Source organism: Coloeus monedula, assembly GCF_965178545.1.
Source record: "Coloeus monedula genome assembly, chromosome: 15".
Classification (NCBI taxonomy): domain Eukaryota; kingdom Metazoa; phylum Chordata; class Aves; order Passeriformes; family Corvidae; genus Coloeus; species Coloeus monedula.
Window position 1 is genome coordinate 5,059,842 of NC_138795.1, and position 19,135 is coordinate 5,078,976.

The window sequence follows — 19,135 nt, forward strand, 5'->3', positions numbered from 1 at the left end:
TATCTCCTGTATTCTGCTAAAAATCTGCACCAATTTATCAGTGTCTGTCACTGAAGTGAAACAAAAGCATGAAGAACCCAGGAAATCTCATGTTTGGATTATTACAAAAGCCTGTGCTCCTCTGGGCGTAACAACAAGAGTACTGCGGTCTTCTGAAATTAAAATCAGTTCCCTTTTTCCTTACTGCCTGTTTCTCCCCTTACCCAGCACCAGTTCATGGCCTGCAGAAATGTGGAAAGGGGAGGGAAATGCAGGTTGGGGTAGATCTCCCAACTCCACATATGGAGAGACAATGCCGAGTCAGGAAAGCCACAGAGGGGGATGCTAATGTTTGTGTCAGTGGCAGAAACAAAGGAGAGAAGGTACATTCAGAGATGCTGCACAAATAAAGCACAAGTGTTTCACAAAACCTCAGAGAGGGAGGAGAGTGAGAAGTGACACTGCTGCCGTGAGCCTGTGGGACACGGCGTGGTGGTGGAGCTGTCAACATCAACGGGAAAAGGAGGAGGCTGGGAGGGTTTTGAAGGATGGAGAAGAGCTCGGGGTTTGAGCTACTGGCTTCAGTTGTCAACAGGACATCCAGGATCTGCCAAGGAACAGGGAATGGGAAGAGAGAAACCTATGAATCATCAGCTCTGGATGGCAATTAAAACCTCCATGCCATGAGCTGCTCTGTCAGCAAGCCCCTCCTGAAGCATGGGTGGAAGCTGCTCAAAACTTGGCATTTTCTACCCAGTTTCCCAGAGGAATATATTCAACCTGTTATTTGTGGCCACCTCCTAATTATGCTCACGTGGAAATTAAGCATGTAGAGGCTAGACAGGCTGGCATGGACTGTCCCAACAAGCCAACCTGGTCTCCTGGCTTTAGTTCACCAGGCACTAGAGAGAAGTAGCCAAACCAGAAGGATACCTATGAAAGAAGCAGTTTTTAGACAGTCACTCCTTCATGGTAATTAGAAGGAGCCAGTTGATTAGGCTCATGGTTAAATGAGCCAGCCTGCCTTTGAGGCTTTGAGAGAGCTGGGGCAGCTCTTCTCCCAGAGCAGTCAAAGTTATCATTTTATTTAGCACTGATTTTTTAGGACCATACTATGTAATCATCACTTCCAGCATCTCTTTGATCATTTTCTTGCTTTCTCATCCTCAGAATGGCCACAGACTTGGAACCCTTCAACACTCATATCAAAGAGGAAAAAAAAAAACAAGATTTTTGGGGGGGTGGTGTGTGTAACTTCCCATGATCACTCCAAGGCAGCTTTCTACATACAAACTACACCTACTCAGACTGAACCCCCTCACCAGGCTCATCCAAAGCAAAGATATTTATTACAGAAGCTTGTTACTAATCCTGTGGTTTCATCATTCCTGTGGGGTTGTTACTAATCCTGTGGTTTCATCATTCCTGTGGGGTTGTTACTAATCCTGTGGTTTCATCATTCCTTTCTACCTTTCTGACTGCCAGGATCCCTGAAAAAACCACCCTCCACAGCCCATAGCAAGTCCTGAATCCGTCTGTGCTTTGTGGTTTTGTGGGGCCCCTGCCATACAGCAGGACTGTGTGTTGACTTTATCAGAGCTGCCAGGGAATGGATTGCTTTGGGTTGGTTTTGCACTGCACAGCAGGGTCAGGAGAAGCCCCAGTGTCTTGAATAGAACATCTACTCCCCATATCAGCAACTGCAGGATCTTTATTTTAATGTATGCTTCACCCTTATATCTTTAAAGGGATTCTCAGGCAATTTCACATATCTTTAATTTCAAATCTCACAGAAGATTTAAATGCAAATATTTTCTTCTCAGAGCCCGTGAATGCAAATGTGATTTGAGTACCACTAATGAGGTAATAAATTAGGCATTTATGTCCCTTCCCCCTAGACAAATGGCACAACCTTGAAGTATAATGGAATATGTGCAGTCCACACCTCTTCCCCAGGAAAGTCCCCCTGCCCCACTCTCCAGCACCCAGGGAAGAAGGCTACACCCAGTTCCCACCATAATTGCCCTGCTTAGGCCCAGGTGAGCCTGTCCTGTATCTCCAAAATGTCTGCCAAGGTGCCAAAGAGCCCCACAAAGACCTCCAGAAGGAAATCAGAACTATACACAGGGCTTCCAAAATCCTTGAGAAAGCCTCATTGCCGAGCTTTTCCCCAGAAATCCTCACTGTAATCACAACCACACTTGTCCATGTAAGCTGGGCTTAAGAAGCAGTTCAGGCTCCGTCAAACTTTCCTGCTTGTAAAAATGTCACCCTCCTGCTCTCAGTCATACAAAATGGCCAATTGTCCCTTCCCAGTCCCAGCTTTTCTCCCAGGGAAAGGAATGCCCCTGAGGCAGTGTTGGCCAGGTTTTCAGCTTTGTATTTCCCTTTGGGTTCTCAGAAACATCTTTCTACAGCCTGGCCAAGGAATCCCTCCAGGGAGAGTCACATCTGGACCAGCACATAAAGTTAAGTCAGCTCCTCTGAAGTACAAAACAAGCAAACAGCCCCTTGACAGGGTGCAGATTTTGGATGGAAGTCAGAATTCAAAGCAAAGTTTACTGGCATTTAGTGTTCAGAAACAAGCCTGTCTTATTATTATTTTTAGTACATTTCTCAGACTTGTCATTATGTACCTCTGATTTACAGTTTTAATGCCAGGCAACTGTGTTACCTTTATCCTTCTCTGCAGGATTACGTGAGAATATTCTTTAGAGCGAATATCACACTGGGCTAAGGTTAAAAAACAAGACATGCAGCAAGCTCCAAGGTGCCTTCCCATATCTCTGAAATATAAATGATTCCCTGGCATAAAAGATTCTGAAATACATAGCCATAAAGTCAAAGCTCTGCTAAGCAAATAACAAATACAAGAGGAAGCTCTGCTTCCAAAGGCTCTGAATCACAGCGACAGCTACAGTATGCATGAAGCTAAAATATTTCCAAAAAAGCCAAAAGCTGTCAGCAGAAGGTAGCTAAACACTGGCCAGTTCTTAGACTTTGATTATAATTCACACAGAAATACACACTGGGGGCATGGACCTACAGCTTAGAAAAAGTGCAGTCCGTGTTTCTTGGAGACTTTTATGTCCAGGCGTTAAAGACTGAGGGTCTTGCACCCTGCTGCAATGACACTCAGTAACTAACAGGTAACAGCTAAATACGAGCAGGTACCAGAATATCACACGGGTTGGGAATTTCTTCCTGCCTCCTGAGAGCCAATACCACTGCTGGATACAATACATCAAAGCACACGCTTTCACTTTGCCTCAAAGATTGCTCCATTAACAACGGCGGAATAAAGTCAATGCACATTGAAGAAATTGGCCACTGTCTATGTCATGGGATGTTCATGAGCACGCCTGTGTTTTAGGACTCAAAATAAGGCCACAAGCCTCATTTTGATTTGACAAAAAACATTTTTATTTTGCCAAAAAATGCAAGAAAACCTGTTTTTAAACGCCCAGCTAGACAAATCATCTCCTAAAGATTTAACAAAGCTTCTGCCACTGGCACACAGCACACCTAAACATAACTGGTTCTGCTGTTCAAGATGAGCCTTCCTAATACATCTCCAGCCATGGGCCAAACACAGTCATTTGGATTTCCCAGTGCAGATGTGAAGGCCTCCATCCACAAAGACCACCCTCAGTGGGCAGTGTTGGGGTTTTAGTTTAGTCTTAGGGTTTTTTTTTCTGTTAAAGGAATTTTCTCCCATATGCATGTTGCTAGGGGACAAATAGCTGTACTTAAGAAAGACAATAAGGGAGTGGGGCGGGCCTGGCTACTTTCTTGTCTACACCTGGGTGTGGGGGCAGTTCGCTCTGAGCGTCCGGAGAGAGAAGCTGCAGAGAAAGGAGCTGCTGCTTCTTTCTTTTTGGCCGTTCTTCTCTTCCTGCTGGAAACAACGCCGGGACCCCAAAAGCCGCTTTCCCTGCCCTGCTGGAGGCCGAGCTGTGGCTGCCCTGCCCCGCTGCTGCTGCTTCGAGTTTTCGCTACGCTGTAGCCCTGCTCGCCCTGCCTGCCTGGGCATCCGTGGGGTTCTCCCATCTGGATACATCTCGCCTGCCACCCGGGATTTGCGTTCGTCCCTGCCGCTCTAGCCTGCCGCTCTAGCCTGCCGCTCCTGCCTGCCGTTCCCAGCCTGCTGTTCCTGAGAGTCCGGGATCGGCTGCCCAGGGGTTTGTGAAGCCTTTGTTCCTTCCCTTCCCGGGATCCCAGGCCGCCATTGCCCGCGTGTTTCCCGAGCTCGCTCCGGAGCGCCCCCTGCAGCCGCGGGGGAACCATCGCACCTGCCCTGCTCACCGGGAGCCGCCAGCGCCCCTGCCGGCTGCGAGCGGAACTGCACCCGAGGGGAAATAGCCTGACAGCCGAGAAGGCTGGCACTGGGTTTGTGTGTGCTGTTACTGTCATAGTTGTTGTTGTTTTGTTTGACTGGTTATATACATATACATATACATATACATATACATATATATATATATATATATATAGTAAAGAACTGTTATTCCTATTTCCCACATCTCTGCCTAAAGGCCCTTGATTTCAAAATATAATAACTTGGAGGGAAAAAGGGTTATATCTGCCACTTCAAGGGGGGCTTCTGCCTTCCTTAGCAGACACCTGTCTTTCAAAACCGAGACAGATCTTGGCGCCCAACGTGGGGCCTGAGGGCATTAAGAGAGAGAGGTGAAAAAAAAAGGAATAACAGTTCTTGGAACTTTATTTTGTGTGCCAGATATAGGAACCTTGTTAGGCTGCACTATGTGGTCTAGTTTACCCTGGTTCGGGTGGCATGTGGCCGTAGCTATATTCTTCCCCTTTGCAGCTCCTTACTTGAATATGGGTCCTCTGACTAAGGCTACCATTGCTGTTATCCAGCTTGCGTTATGGGTTGAGAAGGTGAGGAATTCATGGGTTTTTAGCTTCCTCCGGAATGTGGGCACATGGATAAACGGCTATCACACACTGAGCACATGTTTTTGGGGTTATGTTAACAATGGTACCTTCTGTGAGGAAATGACACCAGGGGAAGTTTTCCCCCAACCCCTCACCCAGTTCTTCGGGCCCACCCCATCAATTTTCGAAGGGTTTAAATTCCCTCTGAATATTAACCATCTGCTGCTGATAGGCCTACTCTATTTAGCACTCAAGGATAAGTTGAGATTGGCTTGGATATCTACCCGGACACCAGCCCCAGAGACTAGAGATCCTGCCCCAGAACCTGACATGGCCCCAGAGAGTAGAGTTCCTACCCCAGAGCCTGATCCTGCCCCAGAACCTGACATGGCCCCAGACACAAGAGATCCTACCCCAGAGCCCTATCCTGCCCCAGAACCTGGCACGGCCCCAGACACTAGAGATCCTACCCCAGAGACTGACGTAGCCCCAGACACTAGAGACCCCGCCCCACAGACTGATACCGCCCAACAGTCCACCTCAGAAATGGACTACCCAAACTGGGTGGGGGTACTGGCAAAAGGGATGCAAGAGATGTGCCAAGAGATGGGTCAGGTGCGCCAGGGGATATGCCAGGAGATGGGCCAGGTGCGCAAGGAGATGTGCCAGGAGATGGGCCAGGTGCGCAAGGAGATGTGCCAGGAGATGGGCCAGGTGCGCCAGGAGATGTGCCAGGAGATGGGCCAGGTGCGCCAGGAGATATGCCAATTGCTAAGGGAATACACCTCCTCAGCTAGTGAAAAGCCCTCTCCCTGCCCCAAAGAGGGTGAGTCCGATGGTGCAGCAGGAGAACCCACGGATGTTACAACCGTCCAGGCTTCAGCTGAACCACAAGGACAACCACAGCCAGCAGCAGTCGCCCCTGTGCAAAGGAGGAAGTGTAAGACCAAATCAGTACGACCAGTTAATGATGATGGACAACCAGGGCCCTCACAACCAGCAGGAGAGCCAGAGCCAGAAATCATCACTGAGTCCCTGTCGTACGACAGTCTCCGCACTATGCGAAACGACATTGCGCGAAGGGGGCGTGAGCCTTATACCACCTGGCTGCTTCGGGTTTGGGACCTTATGGGCACAAGTGTGCAACTGGATAGTGGTGAGGCAAGGTATCTGGGATCATTGACCCAGGACCCAGGTGTGGACCAGGTATTTGTGAGGGAGCCAGGGCCCCTTTCTCTCTGGGAGCGGCTCTTAATGAGTGTGAGAGAAAGGTTCATTCACAAAGAAAGAATGCAGGAGTACCATCATAGAATGCAGTGGAAGACACTCGAGCAAGGGATTCAACAGCTAAGAGAGGTGGCAATATTAGAGGTACTCTTTGGGAGGGATGGACAGCATGATAATGACCCCGATAAGGTCAGGTGCACAGGACAGATGATGTGGAACCTGGCAAGGCTAGGGCCATCGCAATACACCACCTTCATTGCAACGATTGATGCTGACAATACCCGAGAAACCGTGGGCTCTGTTGCCAGCAAGCTCAGGCATTATGACAGCATGATCAATGGCCCGCTGAAAGCTCATGTCTCTGCTGTGGTCCAGGACCTCAAAGAGGAGATGAAGGAGATGAGGAAGGAAATGAGGGAGGAGATGAGGGAGGAGATGAGGAGGGTCAGTGTGGCACCAGTGCGAGTCACAGGCCCCCAAGTCAGAGCCCGTCGTCCCCCTGCTAGAGAGAGAGGGTACACCCCACGAGCTGAGCTGTGGTTTTTCCTGTGTGAGCATGGGGAAGACATGAGGAGGTGGGATGGGAAACCCACCTCTGTCCTGGCAGCGCGGGTGCGTGAACTCAAGGAGGGAGGCACTAACCGAGGGGGTTCCGCTAAGGTGAAAGTAGCCTCAGCCTCCCGTGACCGAGCTGCCAGGTATTACAGAAGGGAGGATGATATGTCGGATCCCCTTGAAGGTACCTCGAGCATGTACACCCAGGGAAAGAATGATAACCAGGGCTAGAGGGGCCCTGCCTCTAGCCAGGAAGAGGCACGGGAGAACCGAGTTTTCTGGACGGTGTGGATCCGATGGCCTGGCACATCAGAGCCACAAAAATATGATGCATTGGTTGATACTGGGGCACAGTGTACTTTAATGCCATCAGGACATGTGGGGGCAGAACCTGTATCCATCGCTGGGGTGACCGGGGGATCACAGCAGTTGACCCTTTTGGAAGCTGAGGTGAGCCTGACTGGGAAGGAGTGGCAAAAGCATCCGATTGTGACCGGCCCAGAGGCCCCGTGTATTCTGGGCATAGACTTCCTCCGGAATGGCTATTACAAAGACCCAAAAGGACTCAGGTGGGCATTTGGTATTGCTGCTGTGGAGGCAGAGGGCATTAGGCAATTGAACACCCTGTCTGGACTATCTGAGAATCCTTCTGCAGTTGGGCTCCTGAAAGTGGAAGAGCAACGAGTGCCAATTGCCACCTCGACAGTGCACCGCCGGCAGTATCGGACAAATCGAGATGCTGTGATCCCCATCCACAAGATGATCCGCGAGCTGGAGAGCCAAGGGGTGGTCAGCAAGACCCACTCACCCTTCAACAGCCCCATCTGGCCTGTGCGCAAGTCTGATGGGGAATGGAGACTGACTGTGGACTATCGTGCCCTGAATGAAGTGACTCCACCGCTGAGCGCTGCCGTGCCGGACATGTTGGAGCTCCAGTACGAGCTGGAGTCCAAAGCAGCAAAGTGGTACGCCACTATTGACATTGCCAATGCATTCTTCTCTATTCCTCTGGCAGCAGAGTGCAGGCCTCAGTTTGCCTTCACATGGAGGGGCGTGCAGTACACCTGGAACCGACTGCCCCAGGGGTGGAAGCACAGTCCCACCATCTGTCATGGACTGATCCAGACTGCACTAGAAAAGGGTGGGGCTCCAGAACATCTGCAGTACATTGATGACATCATTGTGTGGGGGAACACCGCGACCGAAGTGTTTGAGAAAGGAGAGAGAATAATTCAAATTCTCCTGCAAGCTGGTTTTGCCATCAAGAAGAGCAAGGTCAAGGGACCTGCCCGAGAGATCCAGTTCCTGGGAGTAAAGTGGCAAGATGGACGGCGTCAGATTCCTACTGAGGTCATCAATAAGATCACAGCAATGTCTCCACCGACCAACAAGAAGGAAACACAAGCTTTCCTAGGCGCTATAGGTTTCTGGAGGATGCACATTCCCGAGTACAGCCAGATCGTGAGTCCTCTCTACCTGGTTACCCGCAAGAAGAACGATTTCCACTGGGGCCCTGAACAGCAGCAAGCCTTCGCCCAGATCAAACAGGAAATTGCTCACGCCGTAGCCCTTGGCCCAGTCAGGACAGGACCAGAGGTGAAGAACGTGCTCTACTCTGCAGCCGGGAACAATGGTCTGTCCTGGAGCCTCTGGCAGAAGGTGCCTGGTGAGACTCGGGGCCGACCACTGGGATTCTGGAGCCGAAGCTACAGAGGGTCTGAAGCCAACTACACTCCCACAGAGAAGGAAATCCTGGCAGCTTATGAAGGAGTCCAGGCTGCCTCAGAAGTAATTGGCACAGAGGCACAACTCCTCCTGGCACCCCGACTACCGGTGCTGGGGTGGATGTTCAAAGGAAAGGTTCCCTCCACGCATCACGCCACCGACGCTACTTGGAGCAAATGGATTGCCCTCATCACGCAGCGCGCCCGAATTGGAAACCCAAGTCGCCCTGGGATCTTGGAAATAATTACGAACTGGCCTGAAGGTGAGACTTTTGGGTTATCTTCTGAAGAAGAAGAGGAGCAGGTGACACGTGCTGAAGAAGCCCCACCATATAACGAGCTACCAGAGAGTGAAAGACAATACGCCCTCTTCACTGATGGTTCCTGCCGAATTGTAGGCGCTAGCCGGAAATGGAAAGCCGCTGTATGGAGCCCCACACGACAAGTTGCACAGGCTACTGAAGGAGAAGGTGGATCGAGCCAATTTGCTGAGCTCAAAGCTGTCCAATTAGCTCTGGACATAGCTGAAAGAGAGAAGTGGCCAAAGCTCTACCTCTACACTGATTCATGGATGGTAGCCAATGCTCTGTGGGGTTGGCTGGAAAGGTGGAATAAGGCAAACTGGCAGCGCAGAGGAAAACCAATCTGGGCTGCTGAAGAGTGGAAAGACATTGCCACTCGGGTAGAGAAGCTATCCGTGAAGATCCGTCATGTAGATGCTCACATCCCCAAGAGCCGAGCTAATGAAGAACATCGTAACAACAAACAGGTAGATCAGGCTGCGAAAATAGAGGTGTCCCAGATAGACTTAGATTGGCAACATAAAGGAGAACTGTTCCTAGCTCGATGGGCCCATGATGCCTCAGGTCATCAGGGCAGAGATGCCACCTATAAGTGGGCACGAGACCGAGGGGTGGATCTGACCATGGACAGTATCTCCCAGGTGATCCATGATTGTGAGACATGCGCTGCGATCAAGCAGGCCAAGCGGGTGAAGCCTCTGTGGTACGGTGGGCGATGGTCCAAATACAAGTATGGGGAGGCCTGGCAGATTGATTACATCACACTGCCTCAAACCCGCCAAGGCAAGCGCTATGTGCTCACAATGGTAGAAGCCACCACTGGATGGCTGGAGACCTATCCTGTGCCTCATGCTACTGCCCGGAACACCATCCTGGGCCTGGAAAAGCAAGTCCTTTGGAGGCATGGCACCCCTGAGAGAATCGAGTCTGACAATGGGACTCATTTCAAGAACAGCCTTATAAACACCTGGGCTAGAGAACATGGCATAGAGTGGGTGTACCACATCCCTTACCATGCACCAGCAGCTGGGAAGGTTGAGCGGTGTAATGGATTGCTTAAAACCACCTTGAAGGCACTGGGTGGGGGGACTTTCAAAAACTGGGAGATGCATTTAGCAAGAGCCACCTGGTTAGTTAACACCCGAGGCTCCACCAGCCGAGCAGGCCCTGCCCAATCCGAACCCCTACAAACAACAGACGGAGATAAGGTTCCAGTGGTGCACATGAGAGGTATGCTTGGAAAAACTGTTTGGGTAAAGTCTGCCTTGAGCAAAGACAAACCCATCCGTGGGGTCGTTTTTGCTCAGGGACCAGGTTGCACCTGGTGGGTGATGCAAAAGGATGGAGAGACCCGATGCTTACCTCAAGGGGACCTTGTTTTAGGGTGAACTACCCATGGCTCTGTACTTGTATCACTATCAGCATGTATATTTGTATATAATTTGGGTAATGCATAGATTTATATGGTTAAGAAAAAAAGTTAAGTTTCATGTAACATGTTAGTATGGGAAAAAATTCGGGGTGGATAATGTTGGGGTTTTAGTTTAGTCTTAGGGTTTTTTTTTCTGTTAAAGGAATTTTCTCCCATATGCATGTTGCTAGGGGACAAATAGCTGTACTTAAGAAAGACAATAAGGGAGTGGGGCGGGCCTGGCTACTTTCTTGTCTACACCTGGGTGTGGGGGCAGTTCGCTCTGAGCGTCCGGAGAGAGAAGCTGCAGAGAAAGGAGCTGCTGCTTCTTTCTTTTTGGCCGTTCTTCTCTTCCTGCTGGAAACAACGCCGGGACCCCAAAAGCCGCTTTCCCTGCCCTGCTGGAGGCCGAGCTGTGGCTGCCCTGCCCCGCTGCTGCTGCTTCGAGTTTTCGCTACGCTGTAGCCCTGCTCGCCCTGCCTGCCTGGGCATCCGTGGGGTTCTCCCATCTGGATACATCTCGCCTGCCACCCGGGATTTGCGTTCGTCCCTGCCGCTCTAGCCTGCCGCTCTAGCCTGCCGCTCCTGCCTGCCGTTCCCAGCCTGCTGCTCCTGAGAGTCCGGGATCGGCTGCCCAGGGGTTTGTGAAGCCTTTGTTCCTTCCCTTCCCGGGATCCCAGGCCGCCATTGCCCGCGTGTTTCCCGAGCTCGCTCCGGAGCGCCCCCTGCAGCCGCGGGGGAACCATCGCACCTGCCCTGCTCACCGGGAGCCGCCAGCGCCCCTGCCGGCTGCGAGCGGAACTGCACCCGAGGGGAAATAGCCTGACAGCCGAGAAGGCTGGCACTGGGTTTGTGTGTGCTGTTACTGTCATAGTTGTTGTTGTTTTGTTTGACTGGTTATATACATATACATATACATATACATATACATATATATATATATATATATATAGTAAAGAACTGTTATTCCTATTTCCCACATCTCTGCCTAAAGGCCCTTGATTTCAAAATATAATAACTTGGAGGGAAAAAGGGTTATATCTGCCACTTCAAGGGGGGCTTCTGCCTTCCTTAGCAGACACCTGTCTTTCAAAACCGAGACAGGCAGTTACCAGGTCAGGGAAAATGGAAAAATTCACTGCTCCAAAGAACATTTCCCTGGCTGCTTTAAAGGAAAATTAAGGAGCACAGAAAATTACCCCAGAAGACAACAGTATAAAAACCCCAAGAGTTTAACAGGAAAGACCAGGGGAGCAAGGCTCAAACTCTTTGCAGGCAAGGTCACGCAGGTTTTTGGCCACCTCGGCTGCATCTCTACCCAAAGCCACAGGAAGGAGCAGTCCCTCAGCCAGGTTTGCTGCCCCTGGGTGACCAGTCTGCAACCAGGGATTTTTCCACAATTTCTAAGGGCACGAACAGCCAGTGGGGATGAAACACAGCAGAAGTGGGCATGTTGGAGTTTTCATTTCCATCCAGAAGGATGAAATTCTGAGCTGTCCCAGTCACAACAAGGGATGTGCAGAGGAATTCAGCACCTGGGTGTGCACAGGGCTGGGAGGGGAAATCTGCTGAAGAACAGCAGTATTGATCCAATGGGCCATAGCCCAGGCAGGAATCACTGCCACACAGAAGTATAAACACTTCCACACCTTCTCTAAGCCCTACTCTCTATTAGTTTAACCTGTGTCACTGCAATTGTCTTTTTCCCTCATTCTTTTTTTTTTTTTTCCCTAGGCATATATGCCTTTTTGAATGTGAAATACTTGCCAAGAGACAGAAAGGATTAATGTCAGAGGCCTGACATACAGCACAAAAGACAACAAGCCAGACTTTTCCTAAATTCTGAAACACAGCCTGCAAGGTATGTGCAACAACTCTTCCTCTTATTCCAGATTCCAGGAGTTACTCAATTTTTTATCACAGTGAATTTTTCATTTTTTAATGACCGAGGATACAGAGAGTTATGTATTGAGCAACTCAAGCTAAAGGTGTGCAGCTGTGTCTCTGCTAAAAGCGTATATATGAGATTATGCAGATCTTTAGCCAGCTAAGCTCAAGCACTGTAACATGCTACGTGCTGAAATACCCTGTAATCTGCTCCACAAGAGAAGTCACAGTCAGTAGTGATCAACCTGATTTGCCTGACAAAACCCTACCAAATTTCCTTAGAAAGTGCAGACCAAAGGATTGTACTCAGAAATCCTGACAGAAGCCTTGTTTTCCCTTCTTACTTTCTGTAATCCCCTACAAGGGAGCAGAAGCTGCTGGAGGTCCAGGTGCACGAGGCTGAAAGGCACTTACACCACAAAACCCTGGCATACTGGCTGTCCACATCACACAGGTAATCATCCATCAAGCCCAAGATAAAAATCTGGCGAGTCTCATATTAAAAGTGCCAGAATGAAATCGGCAATATCCTGAACGCACATGCAAGTGTTTCAGCACAAAGCAAGTAAAAAGATGAAAAAGAAAATACCCCTGTTTGCAGGACTAATCCTCATAATCATGTGCAACCTCAAAAGATTGAGTAAGAACATGCAGGCACCAACATCATTTGTCACCAGCAGGTGTAGTAGCTCATGGTTATATTGCACAGAAAATTAATGTTACATATAACTCTAAATTCAAGTTTGCTTTCCTAGCTCCTATTTATTTATGACAAAGACAGCGCTTTGGGAAGCGGAGATGAAAATATCCTTTGTAAGCAGGATCCCAGTTCGGCAGAGTGCTGGAGCACTGAGGCACTTCAAATTTGCCTGGCATTGTTCAGGCACCCAAACTACAAGTGAAAACCACCAAAATTTTCAGAATGCAAGAGCAGCTTTCTCTAAACAAGTAATCCTACTGTAGATGGATCTTTTCAATTTAATTTCCAAGCAAAGCAATGTTTTGTGATTTAGTCCCACTAAACCTTAACAAAACAGCACGAGGAACGAATCTTAAACTCAACTGCTGATACGGCCTATCAATATTAAAATAATCTGGCATGGACTGGCTTGCTAATAAGCCAGCATTTCAGAGATGTTGCAAAACAAAACTGTCTTAAATGTGTGATTTGTGCAGGATATAAAACATAAAAACTACAAAGCAAAAAAACGCTGTCATTGGCACAGCAAGATTAAAAAAAACAATTACAAGGCTGAGTACATTAAATTAAACTTGGTGCAGTCATTCCTGACAGATTCCTACTGTTGATAATTGCACATATTTGGACTTCTAATTGTTAAAAATATCATACTACAAGTGTTTGATGCATCCCAGATTCTGCTGATGAAAAACCATGCAAAAATTCCCAATAGAAATCTCAGGTTTTGTTTTAGCATGAGCTTCTGTAATATTTGACTCTTTGCTGCTTGCTCTTTTACTGCTTATTGCCTTGGGATCAAGGATCCATTTTGTAGTGGAAACAAATTCCGAATCACTGTTTGCGTGCTCCTTTGCCACGAGAGACACAAGAGCTAGTGCCAGAGTGACTGAATCCCATTTTCCCCAAATTCTTCATCCTCTGGGGGTTCCAGAGCCACAATGTCTGATCTCGACTGTTTAATAGGACTGCTGTTGTCTAACTACCCTGGCTTTATTTTCCAGCCCCCAAAACCCCAACTGAACAGATCTGCCCAGCAAAGGCTAGCAGACAGATCCCGAGTGAGGCTCTCTCAGCACGTACTACATTAAACTGCACCTCAAGATGAGTGTGGTGTTAAAGTGCTACAAATCAGCTGTCATGAAATTCCAAAACAAAGCCATGCACCACCATTTAATTAATCAACCAGCCAGAGACCTAATTTTACAAAGCAGGACAGAATCTAGAAAGTCCTGCTTGTGTACTTTAGATCAAGCTGATTTACCTGAAGTAAGAGAGTATAGATCAAGCAGGCCAGGGCAAAGGGATGTCTTATTAGTAAAAATATTCTTGCTGGTTTTTACACAGCTCACTGGTATTTGCACATTCTTGTCTTACAGTGAGGTCTCCAGACATTTTAACAGGTTGACAAAGAGTTGCATGGCCACCGTCACATTCGCAAGGTGACACCTGTGAGACACAAACCCATTTGTGCTGCTGTTTCCTAGAGTGAACCTCCTGTCTAAACCACACCTATGCCTTGCACAGCAAGCACTCAGGAAAGTCCTGTTTTCTCTCTGGGGAAATACATTTTAGTAACAGAGTTTTCTACTATAAGCAGCAGCAGAGTTTCTGTTTGACACCTGCCATTTCCAAAATCTGTGAAGAACATAAGCACCCAATTTCTAGGCAGTGAAAAGTGGCATGCTAGGGCTTGAGAAAAGTGGTTTCCTAATCTGCACATCTGAATTGCTGTAGAGGACCCTTTATGTTCCCTTCAAACACAGGCTGTTTCTTCTGAGCTTCTCAGGATCAGTAGAACCAGATGTCAGCAGAGGTTTGGGGAGCTGGACACTGGTGTCACCACTGACCACAACTCAGCCCAAAACCTTTTAAGCAGATAAATTAAAGCACATGTGAAGTGTTTTGGAACTCAAGGAAGTTATTCATGTGCTTGGGCTTCTGTGTGCTGCTGAACCAGGAAACTGCTTGGCCCTTTCACAGCTGTAGTTTGGAGGAAAGAAACTTGTCATCAATATATGCCTATGGCACACCAGGAACAAGTTACTGTTCTTGTTCAGTATCTTCAACAAAACAGTTCTGCCAGACTCCAATGCGAATCAGTTACTCAGGCATGTGAATGGCAGTGGTGGGATCTCCTGTAACAACCCCCGTGCTCCTCTTAAATACACTGTGGAAATTTTTAATCACCACTCTTAGGAAAGTAAACTCCTTAGTGAGCCTTAAAAGAGCTGCATGTTTATGAAACTTCAAAAAAAGTTGTTCCAGGTAAACTTATCACATTTCATGCGAACTTAAGCACCTCACGTTTTTGGTGACTGCTGATGTCAGATGTGTGCTGGTGTAACATTGCTTACGTGGTTTAACTTGGATTAAAACCTTCACAAAGCTTAAAAAAAGCCAACAAAGCTTCTGCCCCAGCTGCAGTGCCCACATGGCCCCTCCAGGTGCCTTGCTTGGTTATCTCACCCTGCTCTGATGAAGCGTGAATGCAGCAGGCAGAACAACCAGCAAAACCTCAAGACATCATCCCCCACATCCTGAGAGGACAGAAAGGGGTGACCACAACTGTGCTGTGCACCACAAAAACATTCCCAGGACGGGAATGCCAGATATTGTTATTAATTAGGGTTGGCAGTTTGTTGGCCATCACATCTCAGACGCCTCCTCCCTCTCCAGAGGCTCCATGCTGCAGGGCCACCACCCCGGGCTGCTCGGCAGTGGCTCTCTGGTGGCCTCATTAGCCGAGCTCTCGCAAGAGAAGCAGCCAAGCAGTGTCCCAGATTTTCAGGCACCAACTCTGACATTTATAAAGGACTTTCAGTCGTGACAAGATCAAAACCTCAGCATTCTTTCAAATCTCACAATAACTCTCAAACACCCTCAGCACAAGGTTTGGGAAAAAAAAACCCCACCACCAACCCACAACTGAAAATGATAAAGCTCTTATGAGATGAAACTGGAGGAATTATGTGATTTCTCCCCCACCTCCACCTCTCTCTAGGCTTCATTTAATTTCTGCAACACACTTTGCTCTTAGAGAACACTAATCACATTACCTCCTGGCCAGGCCTCATTTGCAATCACTGCAGTCCTTCCCATCAGCTCCTCTGCCAGCAACTTACTCAGTTGCTCGTGGATCTTGCTGGACTCTCAACCATCCCCTCCTATGATTACATTTAAATGTCAGTGCAATACACCTCCAATTTGCATGTTGGAGCATCATCCTCCAGCCAAGCTTAAACAGAAATTGTCTCAGAGGTTGCAGTCTAAATTATTTGTTCTAAGTTGTATAAAGGGTCTGCTTTGTTTTATGGATTTTACCACAAAAACTATTGATAAAACTAGGTTTTTCGTGTGCTTACACTTAAGAACTGCTGAAAGTGGGAGTCTTTCTTGGTCACAGCAAATCTTATAAAAGGTACCAGTATAGAAAGACACATCAGAAGTTGTGTATTTGTATATGTTGAATTCTCAAGCTGTTCTTCATTAATAATTACCCATAAGAGATAAAATGACCTATTGTTCTCTCCCTTCCCTGTAACCACACATTCCCTACTAAACAAGTATTAAATGTTGCTTTTGCAGCCTAAGATGTTCTTTTATTCTAAACCCTGCTCCTATAAAAGCTGGATAATTTTATCCCTGAGTAACATGCTGCAGCATATCTACTGGCAATATTTTAGAAAAAAACCCAAACAGCTGAATACTTGAGACAGGCTGTGTTTCTTCTGTCTTGTTGTAATAGCTCTATTGATAGTTCCCACCCAGAGTCAGCATCAAAGTCCCTGAAGTACACGTGAATCAAAGCAAAATGATAACATGAGTGTACACATGGACAAAAAGATTGATGAATTTTCTGGGTTAAAAGGTATACAGCCTTGTTACTTACTTCTCTAAAGATTTTGTTTTTATTTTCCTTTAGTTGACTCATGGCCCTTTAATTTTTTTTTTAAACTTGTTTATTCCAAACATAAACCAGCTATTAAACCCAAGCTGTTCAGAAAATATACAATTGAGAACATTTCAACTATAAACAATACTTGCAGATTTACTCTATGAAAACCATAAATGAAAAGCAAAGAGGGACTCCTCAACACAACAGAATCACAGACAAAATAGGCAGGAAACAATTTTAAGAAGAAACAATAAACCACACATCACCATTCCAGACCTGCTTAATAGCATTCCAGGGCTTCATAAAAAGAAACGAGAATCAACCATAAGAGCAGATTTTTAATTAGCAAACTGATGTGTTCTATAGAACAGAGAGTCACGTTACATCGTGTTCACAGTCTCTCAGGTGTGTTTATATGACTCACAAAAATGAAATCTTTCATTCAACCTCAGCTGGGCAACCGTGTGCAGCATGAAATGCAAGTTTGTGTTTACACAGCTGAATTGTGATTAATGTGCACCATATGGAAGCAGGGGCCAGCCCCAGTGAACAGTTGTGTCTGCACAGGAACTCAGAATGGCTTTGTAAAACAGGCGAAGTGGAGCTTGCTAGGGGATGGCAAAAAGGATTAAACCAGAATATCCACCAATGGGTTGGCAACTTCTAAAATAGCAACAGTGGCAATTAGAATAAATACAAAACCAAACATTAACCAGGCAAAATAATTCTGCAAGCAGCGCTTATGAACGCGCTAGATAATCGGGACAGGTACTTGGGGCACGGGGATTATTTGTGGGTTTTCATTACTAGAAAAAATGCAAGCGGTATTTCATGGAGCAAATTGCATAACCAAACTGAAAGATTAAGCTTGTAAATTAATCAGAACCAGGAATGCACAGGAATGGATAATTAATGCCTTGTTCAGGCAGCTCCTGGCATGACACAGAGCCAGTGAGAAGATCCTCAGGAGGTGTCTGTAACCCAGCACAGCTCTGGAACAACCCCCAGGGCTGAAAATAACTCTCCCTACTGCCCAAAGGCAGCTCCCAACTGAGCTGTGTGCCTGGCCACAGGGTTGGTACAGACAAGTGGAATAAAGGTATTCCCTGAAGGCAGCAATGGCATTTAACCAATACTACCCAGACTCTTAGTAGTCCTTGTGGCTTCGCTCCATTTTTGCCTATTTGGCCCTGATGCTGGAGCAGATGCAAATCTCTGGATTCCTGCTAAGTCTCACTAATTTGAAATAAATGATGTATGAACAGGATTGAAACAGCCGAGCCACAGACCATAGAATCTTCATCTCTGGTGTGTATCACAGAGAGGAGACCAACTCCAGCCTAGCAGCTCAAAAATATCATTTTATTTTATTTAGAGATGTTAGACAGAAAAGAGACAATGAAATTGTCACTTGCCAGAAAAATAGAAGCTGTCCTGCCTACCACCACCACACAGGTCTTCCCTGTAACCATTCCATACAGGGGAATCACAGTTTGCAGCTGCTGACTTCAAGACTGAATATATCCTACTGTATAATATGCCTAAAGCAACTACTTTTGGTGGAGGTTGTTTGTTTTGTTATTTTTTTAGTAAGATAGGTAGAATAAAAGATGACAAAAGAACTAAATAATGAATAACTTCACTTTTCTAGCATTTCACGTGCAAAAGTTTTAAGTATATTAATCCCAAAAGAAGAGGAAAGTCCATGACTTGCAGTCCTGAGAAGTTTATGTTTGTAGGAGTCCAGCCCCAAGGGCTGTAAGTGAATCATGTTGAGTTCAGCCAAGTTTAACTTTTTATAAAACCACACAAGTTTCAACTTCCCTGTCTCTTTTATAGCCCTAATCACAGGTACAGAGCTGCTAAAAGCTGGATCAAAACCACAGGCACAGTATTTGACACAAGATCACTCAGCTTTTGGAGCTTAAAACCCTACTCCACCTGGGACTGAAGAGCCCCTTTTTCTGCAGAATGTTCAATTTCTGACAAACTTGGCCATTTGAAATGGTGTTACACACAGATGCACCATTAACAGTTTACTCATACAACACTTAAAACCACCCCAAACCCATCAAGAACAAGAAGCAAGCTCTAAAAAATGCGCACAAACAGCTGACGTTCATCTTGAAGGAATCTGCTTCCACTTGTAAGTCTCAATAAAATCTTTAAAACAGACTAAATTTCTAGAAGCTGAAACAGCCTGGTGGGTGATGCCCCTGCCTGATTTTCTACAGGGTAGCTGAAGATTTCTTTTCAAGTACTGGTACCTGTGCAGGACTGGGTACCTGAGGCACAAGTGCACACCTGGGGAGCACTGATGCCCCCCTGTCCCACTTCACCATGACGTCCCAGTACCTGTGTCAGGTGTGATCATCAGGCAGATATTCTTCCAAGGGAGATGCAGAAACAAGAGCCTGGCTGGCACATCCTGCCCAACTTGGGTTTATATTATTCATCCTGGACTAAACGAGCAGGTCCCCAGAACAGGAGCTCTGTGCAAAGGGACTGCTGGAAGTTTCTGCTGTGGGCTACTCTTTGACATCAGCCATAAGGAAA

General features: G+C 47.1%; 1 protein-coding gene across 6 annotated transcripts in view; it reads right to left on the minus strand.

Annotated features, from left to right (window-relative positions):
* The window catches only part of SGCD (sarcoglycan delta), a 328,100-nt gene that overhangs the window by 168,132 nt on the left and 140,833 nt on the right, over positions 1–19,135 (minus strand). For 5 of the 6 annotated variants that reach the window (XM_082291568.1, XM_082291567.1, XM_082291569.1 and 2 more), the window contains exon 3: positions 15,741–15,848. The exons of the other annotated variant lie outside the window; for it this stretch is intronic. In XM_082291568.1, the coding sequence (XP_082147694.1) occupies positions 15,741–15,758 (18 nt within the window). In that variant the 5' untranslated portion in view covers positions 15,759–15,848. The remainder of the gene's footprint in view (positions 1–15,740; positions 15,849–19,135) is intronic. 6 annotated transcript variants of the gene reach the window in all.